Below are 19,402 nucleotides of genomic sequence, written 5' to 3'. Positions count from 1 at the left end.
GCCAGGCCTGGAACCCACTGTCCCTCTCTGGGCTTGGCTCTGCTGCTGCGGCCTGCCTGCCTGCCTTCTGTTCCCACGGCAGGCATCCTGGGACCCCTGCCCGCCTGCTCTGCTGGCCTTTCCGCCCAGTTCCCTTTCTGGTTAGCCCTCAGCAGAAGCAAAACAAGAAAGAAAAGCAGGAGCGAGGAGTCCGGGCAGCAGCTTGCCCAGGACCCCAGGCCTCTGGTATGGGTCCTCCCTACCTCTGTCCACTCCCAGGGCCTTCCCACCTCTTGGTTTCCAGCCACATGGACAAGCCTTTTAAAAAATAGTACCTCGGTCTCTAGTGCTTTGCAGTTTACAAGGCGAGTTCACGGTCTTTTAGGCCAGTCCCAAGAGGCTGGTGTCACTTTAGAGACTGAGGGATCCTCGGAATTAACTGGCCCAAGGTCACGCAGCTCGTGCGTGATCCGTGGGCTCGAACCCAGGGCTCCAGCCAGGCTGCGGGTTTCCCCGAGGCAGCACTTGGCCCCGAGTGTCGGGTCTGGAGACACAGTCCTGGAGAAGGGAGATGGGACCCGGGCGTCCCGCGCGCGGGCGGGCGAGGAGGGGCCTGGAGCGGCGGGGAGCGGGCGGCGAGGCGGGCCGGGGCGGGGCGGAGGCGGCGGGCCCCGGTGGGGCGGGCCCGCGCGGGCGGCGGCGGAGCGCTCCGCCACAGCCGGCAGGCGAGCCCTGGGAGCCGGAGGCGCGCCGTGCAGCCCAGCCCGGACGGAGCCGGGCGCCGAGCGGACCCCGGGAGGGGGCGGGGGACGGGCCGGGCCAGCCCGCCAGGCTGCGCCACGGACCCGGGCCCCGCGTTGCCCGGGCTCCGGTGCCCGCCGAGCTAGGACGGAGCGCGCCAGCGCGCGGGGGCCGAGGCGCCGGGACATGCAGCGCGCGGGAGGCGGCCGGCGCGGGCTCTCGGCGCGGGCGCAGCGCCCCTTCCCCCCGGTGAGTGGCGGGTGGCGAGCGGGGGACGCCAACTTCGCCGCCAACTTGGGGCCGGGCTCCGGCGCCGCGCGGGCAAGGACGGCGGAGACAGACGCGGGACTCCCGGGGACAGTCTGGCCGGCGCGCGGAGACTGAGGAGGGGGCGGCCGGGGACCTGGGACCCTCGGGGACCGGGCCTGGGGTTCGGACCTGGGCGGTCGGAGGGGAAGGGAGGTGAGGCGGGGAGGCCGAGGTGACAGGCGCGCGGCGGACGCGAGGGAAGGACGCGGGGTGAGGCGCCCAAGACGTTCGTCTCCCGGGTCGCCGAGCCCTCCAGCTCCTCCTTCTCTGGGCGTCGCGGCGCCGCGGGGGAGGGGGCGGTGCGGGAACGCGGGAGTCTGGACCGCCGGCCCCCGCAACTGTTGCTGCTGGAAGCCGCCGGGGCGGGGAGCTGGATCGGGGGCCGGGGGTCGCCACTGCGCGAAGGCGGCTGGAGAGGGCCTGGGCAGGGAGGACGAAAGGGGGCTGTCGGCGGCTCTGGGAGCGCGGCCCCCCGCTTCCCGGAGGTCTGCGGGGCACCTGCCGCGCGCCTCTCCCTTGACACCCCCGCCCCTTCCCGCGTGGCGAGTCCCCTCGATCTTTCTCCGCCACCCCCACCGCCAGCTCTCCTTCCGCTCCTCTGCGCGGCAAAACGCTCCCTCCTCTGACCTCAGGGAATCAGCGCGGGCTTCACGGGGTGGTGGGGTCTGGCCGAGTACCGACCCAGCGCCCGGCGGACCCGGCTCCGAGGGCGCAAAGGGAAGGCTGGACGAAGAGGACCATGAGGGAACCGTGAGCTCCGGAGCGCTGGGCCCTGGCTGTCGCGCCAGCGGGTGCTCAGGTCTCCCGGGGCTTCGACAAGGATCCCCGACGGCGGGGAAGGGAAAGCCGGAGCCTCCTGCTGCGGAAGGCGTTTCGTGCCCAGGCCTAGGAGGGCAGGGCCAGGGATGTGAAGGCAAAACATCAGGCAGCCAGAAAATCCCCAAGGGTGCGCCGCCCCAGGATGCATAGGAAGGTCCTTCTGGGTGAGCGAAGGGGGGGTTCCCAGCCGGGTTTTTGACGCCACCCTGGTTCCCAGCCCTGCTCACCCGGCGGACTTCTGGCTCAGTCCCCCAGCCCTCCCGTGGTGGTACCGCCCTGGCTCGGTCTCCGACCCCGGGGCCGCAGGGAAATCGAGGAAATCGAGGAAGGTTCATGTGCTCTATCTTGCTGCCCGTCTAGTTTCCGGCTGCGCCAGTCGGTTTCAAGTCTGCTCCTAAACTCCGAACTAAGAATTTGGATAGGAGCGTGAAGGGGACCCGACAGACTGGAAACCAGATTACTGGGTTCGCCCCAAGGTCTGGTACCCCGCCCACAGACCCGCCTGCCTGGCGAGCCCGTCCTCCACCCCCCACAACCTGCGCGGCTTGAGATGAGTGATTTGGGGGGCCTAGGATCCGGCGACACCTGCGGGGAGGGGGTGGGGTGTAGCAGCGCGGCTGGGGGCGCGAACGTGGTGCCCAGTTTGGCCGCCAGGAGGCGTGGCACGGGTCCGGGAGCCCAGAGTCGCAGCCGCCGCCGCCACCGCCGCCGCATCGCGAGTGTCCTTGAGCCGCGGGTGACGGTGGCTCTCGCCGCTCGCGCCCCGTCCTCCCGCGGGGGGAGCCTGATGCCACGTTCCCTATGAATTATTTATCGCCGGCCTAAAAATACCCCGAACTTCACAGCCCGAGTGTAAGAGATTCCTGCCAAGGGGAGGGGGCGGGGCGCCCCCCCGAGGGGCCGGGGTGGAATCAGCGGGGAGGGGGTGAGTTAATCTTGCAGGGAGACTTTGGTACCAGCGCCAGTGGGAGCGAGATGCAGTGGCGGTCTACTTCCCTGACGCTTGGGTTCGGATTTTAGCTCAGCAAAAGTCGAGGAGGGAAGGAAACCCGACGGCAGAGTAGAGGCCGCTTGCCAAAGGGCAGTGGGTACAACGGGCAGCGCAGTCCAGGTCCCTCTGCTCCCCTGGAGCCACCAGTGTCTGGGGTGTGAGTGCGCATGTGCGCACGTGGGGGGTGGGGAGCCTGCCTGGGAGTGGGGGTGAGGGGCTGAGTGGCAGCAAGAGCCCTAAGCACGTGCAGGAGCTCAGTGAGCTCAAGGTGATGCCAAAGGCTTCAGAGGATTGACCGTGGCGACTGTCCCCGTGTTCATTAACTCAGCCCGTTAGTGAAAGGTGGGAGACTGGGAGACAGTGGGGACTTAGATGCCCATCACTGAAGTGGCATAGTGGCGTGCTTCCGTGCCCAGGAGCGGTAGGGGGGTGGGGTAGGAGGAAGGCCTAGAGCCCCACTCAGACAGTGTATCTTCTTGCCGGAGTGTCCAGAGCCTGAAGGAACTGGGGCAGGTGACTGGTAGGACGGGGATTTAGGTTGGGCTCTGAAAATTCTGGAATTTTGTTGTGTAGTTGAGAGACAAACCGTGGGGAGAGGACATTCCAGCCCGAGGGAACAACAAAGCAGAGACCTCGGGATGAAGACAGTGAGGGGCGTTCTGGCTAGCAGGAGTGCGGGGTCTATGCAGGGGGGACAATGGGTTGGTGTCCTGGTGTGTATGGGGGGACTTAGTCATGGGATCAATGTGTCTGGACTTCCTCTGCGGGCATCTGGGAGCAGCTGTGCTGTGTTGGGAGGGGTGAAGCGGCCAGGACAATGTTTCAGACCAGGGCGGTGGGAGGGGAGTGCGCTGGATGGGAGGTGGACAGGTTGGGAGGCCAAGGCTGGGGGTATGACCTTCCTGCCTTGTGGGGAAAGCTAGATGTCGTGTGGTGATAAGACTCTGGGCTCTGAATCTCTTTGAACCTGCCCTTTGCCATCTGAAGCTCAGAGAGCCTTGCCGGATGGGGCCCCTCTCTCCAAGGTATTGCGTGACCACCCCTGGTGAGAGGCACCACCCGCCTTCTCAACCCTAAGCCCAGAGGACACCTTCTCATCGAGGGAGTCTCGGGGTGGTGCCCCCTTGGAGCCGAGGGTGGGCATGGCTCCTACCTCTGGAGTCGTGTTGTCTAAAAGAAGCAACATGAGAGGTACAGGTGTCATTGTAACTTTCCAGTGGCAACATTAGAAAAGTGAAAAAAACACACAGGTGAAGTTAGTTCTAGCGGTATATTTTGTTTGACTCAGTGTATGTAAACTGTTATTCAACATGTCACCACTATAAAGAATATTCATGAAATGCTTTCCATTCTTTTTTTCACACTCAGTCTTCCATATCCACCATGTACTTGACACTGACCTCGAACCTTAGTTCAGACGAGCTGCATTTCCGGTGCCCACAGTCACTGTGACTGGCAGCTGCTGTTCTGGACGGCACAGACGTGGAGCTCAGAGCTGGGACGCAGAGATGGGGGAGACTTGGGACTGTCCCCAGCGGCAGAGAACCTACCGGGACTGGGCTGTGGGCAGAGATGGGCACAGAAAGCCCTGGGGAAAGGGAGGAGAAAGCACGGCAGCGCCCTTTGCAGGTGTAACTTGAGGTCCCTGATTGGGAGAAGCTGAGGTGTCCTGTGGCCTGGCATGGTTTAGGTTCCAGTCCCAGACTCACACATGTCTCTGGGCTGACAGGCCAAGTCGGCGTACTAGGAAACCGTACATGGTGGGGCAGGGACAGGGGGAGATTTCAAGGCCGCTGAAGTGAGCATTCATTCCCTCCCCTGCCAAAAGTGCTGTCTTCTCAGCCCAGATTAAGCCAGGTTCACCCTGGTCACCCTTTGGCTCTCTCCTGTTCAGAGGGTTTGCTGGGGATGGGATGAAGATGGAGAAGGTGGTGTAGCTGTGGCCGGTGGCCAGCTGGGCGGGAGCGCTGCATCAGTGGGCAGCACTCACCGGCTTGGCTGTTGGTTCCAGTCCAAAGCCATGATGTTTATTTAGCAGGGACACACGTCACGCCCTTGGGTTAGGTCAAAAAAATCTTGCACAGTGGGGATGGCCTGGGGAAGGCGCTCACGTGGGTTTCAGGATTTCAGGAGACCCCGAGCCCCGACCAAGTCCGTGGTATCACAGTCCTGTGGAATGGTTGCTCCTGGATGAGGCGACAGGGGAAAGGTGGTCTGGTGGCGGGAAGGAGGGGTCTCTGTGCCACGCAGGGCCACACAGAGCAGGGTCCTCCGGATGTTAGGTTCGGTTTAGGATGGAGAATATGGAGGTAGGGCAGGGAGCGTCACAGAAGCTGCCTCCCTTCCCCTGGATGCGGGGCTGTCGCCGCTAAGACGAGGACGCTGGCAGCCGTGGGCAGCCTCTTTGCCGCTGTGCGGTACGTCCCGTGATTATTGCATGAAAACCTGCTTAACTGATGTCGTCAGGATCACACAGCTAGTAAGTGACAGAGCCGGGACTTGAACTCAGGTCTAACTCAAATCTACGGACTTGGACACCAGACTAACCTTTTCAGGGTAACTTCCCGGGGCAGAACCCAGACTAGGTCTGGCCAAAGGTCTGGCCTTTCCAGCCAAGCATGTTGTTCAGCAGCAGAAGGGAAGTAATGAGCACCGGTGGGGACTCAACATCCTGCCAGCCCCCGCCCCTCCAGGCTGCGCTGGGGTGGCTCAGCTAACCTGTCTCTTCCTCTTTCTCTGCGTCTGGCTGTCCCTCCCTCTCGGCGCTTCTTTGTGGAGGGAGATTTTTCCCTCTTTTCTTTCCCCTCTGGGTGTGTGTCTCTGACTCTGGCCTCCACCTCCTGTCTGCGTGCTCATCTTTTCTTTGTGCTTCTGTCTCCCTCCCTGTACCTGTCCCGCTCTCTCTGCAGGACGCCGCAGTGGACATGGGTGGCGCTCTGGGGCCAGCCCTGCTGCTCACCTCCCTCCTGGGGGCCTGGGCAGGGCTGGGCCCGGGGCAGGGTGAGCAAGCCGTGACAGTGGCCGTGGTGTTTGGCAGCTCGGGGCCACCGCACGCCCAAGTTCGCACCCGCCTCACCTCCCAGAGCTTCATGGACCTGCCTCTGGAGATCCAGCCGCTCACCGTGGGCGTCAACAACACCAACCCCAGCAGCCTCCTCACCCAGATCTGCGGGCTCCTCGGGGCGGCGCGCGTCCACGGCATTGTCTTTGAGGACAACGTGGGCACCGAGGCCGTGGCGCAGATCCTGGACTTCATCTCCTCCCAGACCCATGTGCCTATCCTCAGCATCAGTGGGGGCTCGGCTGTGGTCCTCACCCCCAAGGTGCCTGTCCGAACTCATGTCCTTTCATGCCTTGGGCCGGGAGCCAGGCTGGGGCTGCGGGAGTGGGGCTGAGGCTGGGCCAGGGAGAGACTTAGGTTCTGGGTGGCTGGGATGGGAACGGCACCAGCAGGGAAGTGGGGGCTGAGGGTGGGACATGGGCGCGCTGTGGGAATGCTCTTCCCATGTTCTAGAAGATAAACTTTCTGGGCTGCTTTCACATTGTGTCTGGATGAGGGGGTGTGGGTGGCAAGCTCATCTCTGGCTTTGGTGGGCAACCCTGGTCCACCTTCTCTCTGCTTCTCTGGCCTTCCTCGGTCAAGCTCCAGACCCAGCAGCGGAGGGGCAGGCTGGGCAGAGAAGCTGATGCAGTCCACCGGCAGGGAGACCATCCAGTGGCAGGTCACCGTCCCAGGCATGGGGGAGGCGCGCCCTCATAGAGTTTGCATCCTGTGGGGAGAAAGTTCCAAACCCACATTTGTCTCCAGTCTCAGCTGACCCCAGTGATCTAAAGGAAAAACACAGGATGCCGGGAGGGTCAAAGAGGGCCCCCATTTGGGTAGGGGGCTGGTCAGAGAAGGTTTCTTTAGAAATCATGTTGACGGTGTGGAGGATGAGAGACAGTTGGCAAGTTGTGTGGGGGTGGGGGAAGGGGGGGACAGTGTTCCAGCCCGAGCCATCAGGTGGTGTGAAGGCAGCCAGGTGGAAGGAGCTGGAGTTCTTGAGAGGAGGCTGGAGAGGAAGGTGCGATCCTGAGCACACAGGAAGATATTTGGTTTTTATCCTAAGTAATGGGGTGAGGTGCAAGACACTGTTGAGGGGAGAGACCGATCTGGTTTGTCTTTCTTTTATGATTATTTTTTATTATGGAGAAATTTGAGCCTACATAGGAGAGTATAATGACCTCAGGAACCATCCACCCTCTGCCAACCCTGCCCCATCCTTGCGTCCACCCACTTCTCCCTCTTCTGTGTCATTTTGAGGCAAAACCCTATTGTCCCATCCGGAAATACTTCTCTATATATCTCTGATCGATAAGAGCTTAAAAACAAAACCGCTGTCCATGATCACATCTAAAAAACAAAATTCCTTAACACCATCAACTACCCAGGCAGTGTTCAAGTTTCCCCATTGTTTCATAAACATCTGAACGCTTATTCAGAAATGTGTTTGCTTGACTCAAGAAACAAACCCGGTCTCCACCAGGGATTGGCCAATGTCGCTTCTGAGCCTCCATCTGTAGGATCCTCCTCCACCTCTCTTTTTCTTGCAATTTTTCTCTTGAAGGAACTGGGTTACTTGTCCTGTAGGGTTGTCCCGGATTTGCTTTTTAAAAAGATTAGGACAGGAGTAGTGAGATGAAATCCTGGGGGCCTGCAGGGGCAGCAGGGAGACCACAGTGGGGGGGCGGGGCAGGTTGTGTTAGCCCAGGCTCCAGCCGGCAGTGCCCTCGGCGTTTGTGATGGTGGAGATGGTGGAGAGGAGGAACTTTCTCGTGCCCAGGCCTCCGTGGAGGATGCTGTTTCTCCAGTTACCTTTGGACCCGACAGTAACTCTCAGCATGGTGGTTCTCTGCCTTAATAGGGTTTTAGAAAAATACAGACGCGCAGGGTCCCATCTCTGCGGTTCTGATTCAGCTGGTCTGAGGCAGCGCTTCCCAAACTGGCGGGCTCAAGAATCGTCTGAAAAGCTTGTTAAAATACAGATTCTTGGGCTCCATCCCCAGATTGCGATCATCCCAGGTGTGCGATGCGCCTGAGAATTTGCATTTCCAACAAGCTCCGCGGGGGCAGCGGACGCTGCGGGTCTTCGGTCCGGCACTGCTCGGGTGGGGGGACGCTCGAGTAGCTTTAAAAGCCCTTCAGGTGATTCTAACGGGCAGCAGGGGTTAGGAACCACGTCGGGGGCGGGAGACCGGTGTTGCTGCACCGGGGCTCGCGGGAGGAGCCGCGACTGGGTCAGGGGACAGAGGGAGGGAACAGCAGTTGGGGCGGGCGCGCCGCCCCCGCCCCGACTCAGGCCCCGCCCCGCCCCGCCCCCAGGAGCCGGGCTCCGCCTTCCTGCAGCTGGGCGTGTCCCTGGAGCAGCAGCTGCAGGTGCTGTTCAAGGTGCTGGAGGAGTACGACTGGAGCGCGTTCGCCGTGATCACCAGCCTGCACCCGGGGCACGCGCTCTTCCTGGAGGGGGTGCGCGCCGTCGCCGACGCCAGCTACCTGAGCTGGCGGCTGCTGGACGTGCTCACGCTGGAGCTGGGCCCGGGCGGGCAGCGCGCACACATCCAGCGCCTGCTGCGCCAGGTCGACGCCCCGGTGCTGGTGGCCTACTGCTCGCGCGAGGAGGCCGAGGTGCTCTTCTCCGAGGCGGCGCAGGCCGGTCTGGTGGGGCCCGGACACGTGTGGCTGGTGCCCAGCCTGGCGCTGGGCAGCACCGACGCGCCCCCCGCCGCCTTCCCCGTGGGCCTCATCAGCGTCGTCACCGAGAGCTGGCGCCTCAGTCTCCGCCAGAAGGTCCGCGACGGCGTGGCCATCCTGGCCCTGGGCGCGCACGGCTACCAGCGGCATCATGGTGCCCTGCCCTCCCCGGCTGGGGACTGCCGTCGCCACCCCGGGCCTCTCAGCCCTGCCCGGGAGGCCTTCTACAGGTGGGCATGGGAGGGGGCGCGGCGCTTCAGGGGACCTGGGCTGCACTGAGCTTGGTTCGCGGGCCACACCTCCCAGTAGCTGTGTGCTTGGGGCCAAGTTACCTCACCTCTCTGAGCTTAGTTTCCACAACTGAAAAAAAAGCCAGGTGTGAAGATGTGTCGGGGATCGGGAGGGGGTGTGTCAATACAGGAATAAGGTCACAGTCAGTGACACCTGGTGGTGGTGATGGGGGTGAGGTAGAAGGTGGGGGAGGGGGCCTCTGGTCCTAGGCAGGGCTGCAGGGACGCCCTGGTTTCTCTCCCCCACCGCAGGCACCTACTGAATGTCACCTGGGAGGGCCGAGACTTCTCCTTCAGCCCGGGTGGGTACCTGGTCCAGCCCACCATGGTGGTGATCGCCCTCAACCGCCACCGCCTCTGGGAGATGGTGAGAAGGGGGTGAGCCTGGGGTTCCTTGGTATCCTCTCACTTTGTCCGCAGCCCCTCTTGTCCCACAGCTGAGCAGAGGGTCCCTTCTGTCCTTCATCCAGCCCCTCATCCTTCAGGCTGAGGCATCTGCACTGCCAGGGTGGGTGAGGCCCCTCGGCTCAGGGCTCCCGCGGACTCTCGCCTCCCTCCACCACAGAACCTGTTAAGGGCTCAGCACCTAGTCCTGCCCCTGGGGGACTCACCCACAGCTGTGCTGGCCAGACGGACATGGAAACAGATAGAATTCGGGGAGATCAGTGCTTGAGGAGAGATATGTGCAAAGCATTATGGGGGTACAGAGAAGGGCCAAAAATCAGTTCTGCCTTCCAAGGAGAGAACTGGGGAAGGATTCAAAGAATTTGGGACATTTGGGCTGTGCGCTGGAGGGTTGAGTGGCAGCCCATCAGGAAGGCATACTGTACTAGCCTGGTGTATGTAGACAGAGGGGCAGAGGGTTTGAGGCATTTTTAAGTGATGTGTTTGGGGTGTGGTGGCTGAGGAACAAGAGTGGGGTGAAGGGTCAGGTGGACACGAGTGGGGAAGGCCTTGAGTACTAGGGGAAGGACTTTCTACTGAGGTCAGGGTCGGGGGAGTGGGGAGCGGGGTGAGACGGGCTCGGGTCTGGGCTCCAGGATGATGCTGCAGGCCAGCAGCAGTTTGGAGGCTAGATCGGAAAAGCGCAGGGACCAGAGCTGGGAGGCGGCTGCAGGGGGCCCTCTCTTCTGGTCCATGCCCAGAGCCTTCACCCAACTCTCCTGCTCCCCCAGTGCTCCTGCCCCGGATGTCCCTAGGTTAGGGAGGGGGATTCTTGGCCCTGGCAGGGCCCATCAGAGGCCCCACCTAGAGGGTGGGGGGATTTGGGCTGGAGGTCCCTGGCTGAAGCTGGTCACCTTTTGCAGGTGGGGCGCTGGGACCACGGCGTCCTCCACATGAAGTACCCAGTGTGGCCTCGCTACAGCGCGTCTCTCCAGCCTGTTGTGGACAGCCGGCACGTGACGGTGGCCACGCTGGAAGAGCGGCCCTTTGTCATTGTGGAGAGCCCTGACCCCGGCACGGGCGGCTGTGTGCCCAACACCGTGCCTTGCCGCAGGCAGAACAACCACACCTTCAGGTCCGCGAGAACGTGCGGGAAGGACCCGTGTGAGCTGTGCGCTGCCGCGCGATGGCAGCCGTGTGTGGTTTGCGCTTGGGTGAGGGGGGTTGGGGGCCATCTGCAAAGCGGGAGGAGCTGCCGGCTCTGACTTCTGGTGGTCTCTTGGTGGCAGCAGCGGTGACACAGCCCCCTACACCAAGCTTTGCTGTAAGGGCTTCTGCATTGACATCCTCAAGAAGCTGGCCAAGGTGGTCAAGTTCTCCTATGACCTGTACCTGGTGACCAATGGCAAGCATGGCAAGAGGGTTCGGGGCGTATGGAACGGCATGATCGGGGAGGTAGGCCCGCCCCGAGGTCTGCCTGAGCCCACCCCCCTGCTGGCTCGCAACCCCAGGCCCCACATAAGTGCTCAGCCACCGCCTTGTTCCTGTGCTGGGGGTCAGTCAGGGCGGGGCCTGGGCCCAGCTCCCGAGGCTCTCCCAGCTCGCAGGGAAGATGGGGTATCACCAGTAATGTTCCCTGGGCTGGCCGGTACTTCTAGCGGAGCTCTGAGGACCCCCGATGGGAGCAGCTGACTCACCCCTGGGCGTGCCGGCAGGGTGGCTGGGGGAGGCTGGGGAGGCTTCTCCAGCCAGTGAGCCACGTCCTTCAAGCCGGGTCCGGCCCCTGTGGCCCCAGGTGTACTACAAACGGGCAGACATGGCCATCGGCTCCCTCACCATCAACGAGGAGCGCTCCGAGATCGTGGACTTCTCTGTGCCCTTCGTGGAGACGGGCATCAGCGTGATGGTGGCCCGCAGCAACGGCACCGTCTCCCCGTCGGCCTTCCTGGGTGCGGCTCGGGGTGGGCAGGGAGGGCTCCGGGCTCTGAGGGGGGATGCTTGGGATCAGGGAGGTTGGGGCGGGCCTCAGAGGGTCAGCGCAGCGGTGGGTGCCTGAGGCTGCAGGAGCATAGGGCGCAGAGGGAAGGGGTGAAGCCCTTGTTCCAATCTGAGCCCGAGTGTCGGGTGAGGAGGGTGGCAGGGCCATTGTGAGGGGCGGGAAAGCGGGGAAGGCAGGCTGACTTTGGGAGGCGCCTCCTGGGCTAGGACACACTGGGGAGAAGCTCCACAGGGAGCGGGGTGGGGGGAGCCGACCCGGAGAGTGGGAAGTGGTGCTAGTTTGTGGCTTATTGGCAATTCAGCCTTTGCGCCAAGCCTCACACAAGCTGCTGAGGATGCAGCCACGGTCCTGTCTCACCAAGAGCCCTGTCAGAGGTCAGTGGGACTTGCAGTGTGAGGTTTGCAGAGAGCCACGAGGACAGGCCAGCCCGGAGCAGAGGAGAGAATCCCTTTCCTGCTGCATGGCTTTGAGCAAGTCACCGAAGCTCTCTGAGCAGGGTTCCTCAGCCACACGCAGAGGACAACAGACCCCACCCCGCAGGACGGGCATTGCGTCAGGGCACCTGCTCACGGCAGTGACGCTTCCTTGCCCAGGGAGACTGAACCCGTCCAGCAGACTTGTCGGAGCAGCTCAGTTGGGCTCCCCAGCTCCTGGGGCTCCCGGGGCTCCCTGGCCCTGTCAGTAGGATCAAGAGTGAGATTTGATCTCAAAGACCCTGGTTCCAGGCAGAACCAGCAGCTCGTCCACGCTGGGCCACGCAGGGCATGTCCAGACCAGGAGTGTGGTTAGCGGTGCTGGCAGGCGAGGGCAGAGAGGGAACGAGAAAATGCCTTGGGCAAGCAGCCCGTGGCTCCGTGGCTCCGCTCTGTGGCATCTGGCCAGGTGGGGAGGATGAGGGGGAGGAGGATGGGGGATGGAGCAAGTTGCAGGCCTTGCAGGCTGGGGAATGGGAAGGGAGGGGCGAGCACATGGGGTGTAAACTTTCTTTCTTCGAAAGGAAGTTGCTGATGGGAGTGAGTGGGACTCAGGGAAGTTTCCTGGGGTGATGGGATCCTGTTCCAGGGCAGAGAGGAGCGGAAACAGACTGCAGGAGAGCCTGACTTTCCTCGGTGCTGGTGTTCTTTCCCGGGGCTCTGCTGCTCTGAGAGTCAGAGACCCCTTGGCTCGGTCCTCGGGGCTGATGTCCTCACTCTGATGGGCACCTGCCCGCACCCGGTGCTCTGGGCTGTGGGTGGGAGGGATGGTAGCGAGGCCTCTGAGCTGCCTCCCTCTGTTCCCAGAGCCCTACAGCCCTTCCGTGTGGGTGATGATGTTTGTTATGTGTCTCACTGTGGTGGCCATCACGGTCTTCATGTTTGAGTACTTCAGCCCGGTCAGCTACAACCAGAACCTCACCAGTGGCAAGAGTAAGCTCTCAGCTGGACCTGGGAGGGGGAACCACAGGGTTGGGATGGGGGGGCGGGGCTCAGCCCCCCCCCCCCCCCAGGGGCCCCCTGCAGAGAAGGCGGGATCTTGGTGGGGGGGGTGGTCTCTGGCTTGTGGTCAACCAGCAGGGGCCAATCAGATACATGAAAGAGAGAAACAAGGTGGGTTGGGTTGCCCTGGAGTGGGGAGGGCTGGGGATGGCCCCACCCAGGACAGAGGGAAGACCTGAGTCCCTCTGTGCTCACCCTCTCATTCCCAGAGTCTGGGGGCCCATCCTTTACCATCGGCAAGTCTGTGTGGCTGCTGTGGGCGCTGGTCTTCAACAACTCGGTGCCCATCGAGAACCCCCGAGGCACCACCAGCAAGATCATGGTCCTAGTCTGGGCCTTCTTTGCTGTCATCTTCCTCGCCAGCTACACCGCCAACCTTGCTGCCTTCATGATCCAGGAGCAGTACATCGACACTGTGTCCGGCCTCAGCGATAAGAAGGTCCTGGGGCCACCACTAGCAGAGGGCAGGGGCTGCCGGGAGAGGGGGGCATCTGGGACCCAGGAGGGGAACCTGAAATGGAGCAGGGAGCAGGTAGGAGCTGGGAGCCTGGTGAGGAGAGGCTGGGGCATGGGGTGTGTGGGTGGAGGGCTCAGGTCCACTGACTGAGTGACTTTGAGTAAGTCTCTTCTTGACCTGGTCTCAGTGTCACCCTGTGTAAAACACAGGGGTGGCCTGGACAGTCTCTTGTGCCCTCATTAAGCAAGTGCAGACCCCAGGGCTGGGCCTAGGGGACGGGGGCGGGGCGGGTTGATGCCTGCAGGGCCGGACGGAGGGTGATGAATGGCGCCTGCCCTCTGCCCACAGTTTCAGCGGCCTCAAGATCAGTACCCACCCTTCCGCTTTGGCACGGTGCCCAATGGCAGCACGGAGAGGAACATCCGCAGCAACTACCGAGACATGCACACCCACATGGTCAAGTTCAATCAGCGGTCGGTGGAGGACGCCCTCACCAGCCTCAAGATGGGGTGGGTCCTCCGCTCTGCACCCAGCCTCTGACTTCTCTACCCACGTGTCTCCCCAATGGCCAGCCTCAGCTCTGGTCCTTCCGGAGAGACGCAAGGTGGGGACATTGAGGCTGGGGTGTCCTGTAGGATTCCTGGGGAAGGGGGTAAGGAGGTCGCGGGACAGAGTAAACTTTCGAGCAAAACTGGATGCCCGCCGTGTGGCCGAGAGATGCAGCTGAGGTCTTGACCAGGGTTCAGCCTTGGCCTGAGGTGGTGGTTGTGACCTTCTTACGGTCCTAGGGGCATGGAGGGGCTGGGCAGAGAGGGCCGGTCCTCTGGGGGTAGAGTTCCCTGGTCTCTCTGAGAGGAGCGTAGGTGGGGTCCCTGAGCTATGGAGAGGGCTCTTTTCTGGATCCAGGGCCCAGGAGAACCAGAGAAGGCTCTGCCCACTCATCCCTCCTGGTCAGTGCCCAGCAGGCTCCTATGGCCTGGCTCCTTGTCAGGCCCCAGGTTTGGTGTCCCCGCCTCACATGACCCCTGGCCTGTCCCCAGGAAGCTGGACGCCTTCATCTATGATGCTGCTGTCCTCAACTACATGGCGGGCAAGGACGAGGGCTGCAAGCTGGTCACCATTGGCTCTGGCAAGGTCTTTGCTACCACTGGCTACGGCATCGCCATGCAGAAGGACTCCCACTGGAAACGGGCCATAGACTTGGCGCTCCTGCAGTTCTTGGGGGATGGTGGGTGCTGCTGCTGGGGGCTTGGGGCCCTGGGTGGGCCATGGAAGCTGAGGCGGGGACAGCTGGCTGATGGCTGGTCAGCATCTCCATTACTGTTCTCTGAGTCCCAGGGCCTGTGGGCAGGAAGAGGTCTCTGGGAGTGAGAGCTGGGCTCGTGGGTGGGGGTATCCGGAGGCACTGCCTGAAGGCCTGGGGAAGGGGTGGGCTTGCCAGGAAGGCGTGGACGATAGCGTTACACGAGAGTCTCAGAAGGGCAGGAAGACAGGAGGAAGCTCAGGCCACACGCTGGGACTGTGGGAGGAGGCTCAGATCCTTTCTTTTTTTCTCTAGACCCCTCTCAACCATTTCCATCTTGAGATCACGTAGGGTAGTGCCAGGGGCCTGCCCAGTCCCAGAGCCGGGGGCCCAGGCTTGCCTTGGGACCAGCGGCTCACACGTGTAAGCAGTCCACTTAACCTGTGGACCTGTTCAGTCCACTGTTCAGTCCAGGTGAAGCTGCCCCCAAACCCAGAGGCTTCAGTGCCATAAGAGAAAATTTTATATGATTTTCCGTCCGTGTCACAGAATGACAATGACAGCAATGAAGGTGCTGTGGCGTCCTCAGGGGCCTTTGGCTCTGTGCGCCCAGCTCTGTGCCTGGCATGGAGATACCCAATAAGTTTGGCCCAGAAGTGAATGATAACATCGACCCAGTCAGCAAACTTCCTGGGCCTGTGGGCGGGGGGCGGGGGGGTGGGCATGGCAAAGGCTGATCTCACCTACGCCAGCCCCCCACTCTGCTTTCCTTTCTTCCTGCTCATTGACAACCCCTACCCACCCCCCATCCTGCCCCCCCTTGGGGCTAGATCCCTGATCCCTGGTTGGTCCTGCAAGAGGGTGGCACCCTGGTGAGCCCTGGGAGGGTCTTTCCTGAGCCAGGTGTGTCCCCCCGCCGTCCCCACCCTTGCCAGGGGAGACCCAGAAGCTGGAGACAGTGTGGCTCTCAGGGATCTGCCAGAACGAGAAGAACGAGGTGATGAGCAGCAAGCTGGACATCGACAACATGGCTGGCGTCTTCTACATGCTGCTGGTGGCCATGGGGCTGGCCCTGCTGGTCTTTGCCTGGGAGCACCTGGTCTACTGGAAACTGCGCCACTCAGTGCCCAGCACGCCTCGGCTGGACTTCCTGCTGGCTTTCAGCAGGGTGGGTAGCGTCACCCCGCCCCAGGCAGTCCCCTGCTTTAGGGGCACCAACCCAGTTAAGGCAGAGCTGGCCACAGCCCCACTTACCGATGTAAAAACTAGGGCCTGCCAGCATCACACAGCAGGTAAGAAGCCCAACCGCTCTGCCGCAGGCGGGGCAGGATCTCCGAGCCCGGCTGACGGTCCGAACCCTCACTGCTATTGACAAGCTGTGTGCCTTTAGGAGGAGAACCTCTTGGAGCCTCACACTGCTCCTGGGCAATTGCGCTCACAGTGGCCCAGTGCCTGGCGCATAGGAGGCGCTTAACAAATGTTAGTTGCTTCCTAGGACTTTGGGACCGAGGGCCTGGCGCTTGGACCGGGAGGTGGGCGGTCCCTGAGCCGGGCTGGCCGCTCATGGCTGTCTCCTCCCGGCTACCCAGGGCATCTACAGCTGCTTCAGCGGGGTGCAGAGCCTGGCCAGCCCCGCGCGGCCCCCCAGCCCGGACCTGACCGCCGGCTCGGCCCAGGCCAGCGTGCTCAAGATGCTGCAGGCGGCCCGCGACATGGTGACCACAGCGGGCGTGAGCAGCTCCCTGGACCGCGCCGCGCGCACCATCGAGAGTTGGGGCAGCGGCCGCCGCGCGCCCCCGCCGCCCGCCTGCCCCGGCCCGCGGCCGCCCACCCCCGGCCCGTCCCCCGAGCCCAGCCCCACGGGTTGGGGCTGCAGAGCCCCGCAGCCCCCGGGCCGCCCGCCGACGCCCAGGCCGTCGCTGCCCGACGTCTCCCGGGTGTCCGGCTGGGCGGCTCGGGAGGCGCGGCGGCAGTTGCCCGCGGGGCGCGGCGGGCGGCTCCTCTCGGGCTCCGAGCGCCGCGCGCTCCCAGAGCGCCCCCTGTCGCCGGAGCGCTGCCATTACAGCTCCTTCCCTCGAGCCGACCGGTCCGGGCGCCCCTTCCTCCCGCTCTTCCCGGAGCCCCCGGAGCCGGAGGACCTGCCGCTACTCGGGCCAGAGCAGCTGGCTCGGCGGGAGGCCCTGCTGCGCGCGGCCTGGGCCCGGGGCCCACGCCCGCGCCACGCTTCCCTGCCCAGCTCGGTGGCCGAGGCCTTCGCCTGGCCCGGGTCTCTGCCCGTGGGGTGCGGCCGCCCGGCCTGCGCGCACTTGGCTCAGGAGCCGGCGATGCGGCTGCCGTCCTACAGGGAGGCCTGCCAGGAGGGCGTGTGGGCCAGGGTCCCCGCCTGGCCGCACAGACAGCACGCCTGCCTGCACGCCCACCTGCCGCTTTGCTGGGGGGCCATGTGCCCCCCTCTGCCCCCCTGTGCCAGCCACAGCCCCTGGCTCACTGGGGCCTGGGGGCCTCCTGGGCACAGGGGCAGGACCCTGGGGCTGAGCACAGGCTACAGGGACAGTGCGGGGCTGGAAGAGGTCAGCAGGGTGGCCTGTGGGACACACGGCTTCCCTGGACCTTGTACCTGGAGGCGGATCTCCAGCTTAGAGTCAGAAGTGTGAGGGGCCAACGACTGTGGTTCCTGGTCAGCTGGATTGCGTGCCTGGCACTGTCAGGGTTAATGGGGCAGGTGACCGTGGACTTTTCTGGCTTCTGCCTTGAAATCCTGGCTGTGGGCTCCCAGCGACAGATGTCTTCCACGGTCAGTTCGGTGACCTCGGCAGTCTCAGGTCCTGGCGTGGGCTGGGTGGACTCTTGCTGTCCTCTCATGCAAAGCCCTTCCCACCTGTCCTGGAGTCACCAGGAGCACTGGGCTCTCCCTGACCTGCCCTTAGCTGTTCTTAGTCATGACTGCTGGGGCCTGGTGGGGGGGAGCATGGAGACTGGAACCCCAGGGTTGGGGCAGGGCTGTCCCACTCCTTGCTCTCCCTGCCCGGAGTTTCTTCTCAGAGCATCTGGGGCATTAAACGAATCTTTTACAACCCACTGGTCCTGGCTGCCTCATTCGGCCTCCCTGGAGGGGGCGCACCACAGCCTGCAGGCAATAGGAGTGGGGCGGGGGGAGGGGGGGTCCCAGGCAGGGTGTCTGCCTAGAGAAGGTGAGCCGCTCCCTCTGGGGGATGAGCTCTATCTGGGAGATGAGGCCGAGGGCGGGCTCCTGGCAGCAGAAGCCACTTGGTATTCAGTGGCAGCTCCGACCCTCCCTGGAGCAGGATGTGACAAGTGTGCTCAGCATGGGGGCTTGGGTGGTGACGGATGCAGTTCACCCTTCAATCTCCTTGAAGAGAGGCTCATGCCAGGGGCTGTGAGTGTCCTGCCTTGCCAGGGGTCCACCTGAGAGCCTGACGGCTAGCGGTGGGAACGGGAGGTCTGCTGTGGGGAGCCTCCTGGGCTCTCCCAGGCCCCGACTGCCCTGCCAGTCTGGCACAGGCAGCTTCTGCAATCAGACACGGCTCAGCCCTGCCGGTGCCGGGGGTCCTCATGGGGGGGGTCAGAGCCCCAGGTCAGAGAATCTTCCCCATGTCTCAGTCCTTCATCCTCCCTCTGGGCTCCCCGCCCTGCTCCCTGCCCCCACCCCCTCCTTGCTCTGTCCCATGTCATCATTTCGGGACCATGTAGAAGGATGGCTCTTGCTTACAATTCTCAATGCTTTCCCACCTCTCGTGTCGTTTATCTCCCACAACGACTCTGTGCTGCGAACGAGCCCTCATTCTCCCACTCATTCCACAAACACGGTGCGACTGGTGCCGTCAGACCTCGGCTAGTGTGAACGTGGAAAGCCTGAGGCCTTGCTGTCCTTGACAAGTAGGGGGAGGCAGGGCAGAAACCACTTCCATGTGACAGGGAGGGTGCCGGGGAGGGCAGTGCTCTAAGGCCAAAACCACGAGCCGCCACTGTCCCGCCCCGTGCCCTTTCCCACACAGCTCTTGTGGTTCCCGGGCTCTGAGTAGTCCATGACTGTAGGTGAGGACATGAAAACTGTTTTTTTTGTTTGTTTGTTTGTTTGGTTTTAGGCATGAGAACAGCTGAAATGGTGGAGTGGGAGAAATGTTTTTTTAAGATTTATTTATTTACGACAGAAACTTTAGCAAATTCTGCAGAGTGTGGAGCCTGACTCGGGGCTCGATCTCATGACTCTGAGATCATGACCTGAGCCTAAACTAGGAGTCAGACCCTTAACTGACAGCGCCACCCAGGCGGCGCCCCTGGAGTGCGGGAAATTTCTAACATTGCTCCTTTCCCGGCTGGACAGCCGGACTCTACCATGGATGGGTGGCCCCCGTCCATTCCAGGCAATGTCACGTCCTCTGCCCTGTGGATTTTCACCGATCCAGGTCTCAGCCACAGGTGGTAAATGTGGGTCTAGGTGAGTGCTCGAGGCCAGTGCCCGGGGAGTTGACCTTGACGATAGCGGCGGGTGCTGAGACAGTTAACTGTTGGCTACCGGCCCCCAGACCCCACGGGCCCCTCCTGCTTCCTGACTCTGAGCACAGCTCTGGGTGAAAGGCTGCAGCTGGGAAGCTGGGAGGAGTCTGGAGGTCCAGGCTGCTCTCCGCTCACTGCCCAAGATCATTAATAACCAAGAACTGGAAAGATAATTAAAAGCCAAATGTGAAGCTGAGCCTGCTGCTGCCTGGCTCCGAGGAGGAGCCAATCTTGCTCCTGGAGCCAGGCTCTTGGCTGCTTCGTTCCTGCTCTAGGAATGTGTTCTGGGGAAAAGCGAGCCCCATGGGAAGTGGAAGCAGGGAGGATGCCTTCCCCAGGTTCAGAGCCTGCTTGGTCTGGCTCCCCAGCCTCCTGCTCAGAGCCATGGTGTTCCCTGCATCTCTGCGGGAGGACCAAGGAGGGGCCCTGTACCATGGGGGGGGGGGGGCAGAAAGCCTGCCAGGGG

At 62.8% G+C, this 19,402-nt stretch overlaps 1 protein-coding gene across 5 annotated transcripts; it reads left to right on the top strand.

Moving 5' to 3' along the window:
- Window positions 1-143: 143 nt before the first annotated feature.
- On the top strand, window positions 144-17,492 carry GRIN2C (glutamate ionotropic receptor NMDA type subunit 2C). Of its 5 annotated transcripts, none has more exons than XM_045986461.1 (13): window positions 144-225; window positions 5,749-6,162; window positions 8,202-8,800; window positions 9,113-9,227; window positions 10,168-10,379; window positions 10,534-10,699; window positions 11,040-11,193; window positions 12,524-12,649; window positions 12,928-13,157; window positions 13,524-13,684; window positions 14,216-14,403; window positions 15,354-15,586; window positions 16,008-17,492. In XM_045986461.1, the coding sequence occupies exons 2-13, from the start codon at window positions 5,764-5,766 to the stop codon at window positions 17,070-17,072; spliced, it is 3,648 nt and encodes a 1,215-aa protein (XP_045842417.1). In that variant the 5' UTR covers window positions 144-225; window positions 5,749-5,763; the 3' UTR covers window positions 17,073-17,492. The 5 variants fall into 5 exon arrangements, with proteins under 5 accessions (XP_045842417.1, XP_045842415.1, XP_045842414.1 ...); XM_045986459.1 differs by lacking the exon at window positions 144-225 and adding an exon at window positions 814-969 and having other exon boundaries at window positions 10,537-10,699; XM_045986458.1 differs by lacking the exon at window positions 144-225 and adding an exon at window positions 814-969.
- Window positions 17,493-19,402: the final 1,910 nt, after the last annotated feature.

Source organism: Meles meles, chromosome 18 (assembly GCF_922984935.1).
Source record: "Meles meles chromosome 18, mMelMel3.1 paternal haplotype, whole genome shotgun sequence".
NCBI classification, from domain to species: Eukaryota; Metazoa; Chordata; class Mammalia; order Carnivora; family Mustelidae; genus Meles; species Meles meles.
Note: the sequence above shows the minus strand (reverse complement) of the source record. Positions and strands in the feature narration are given on the sequence as shown.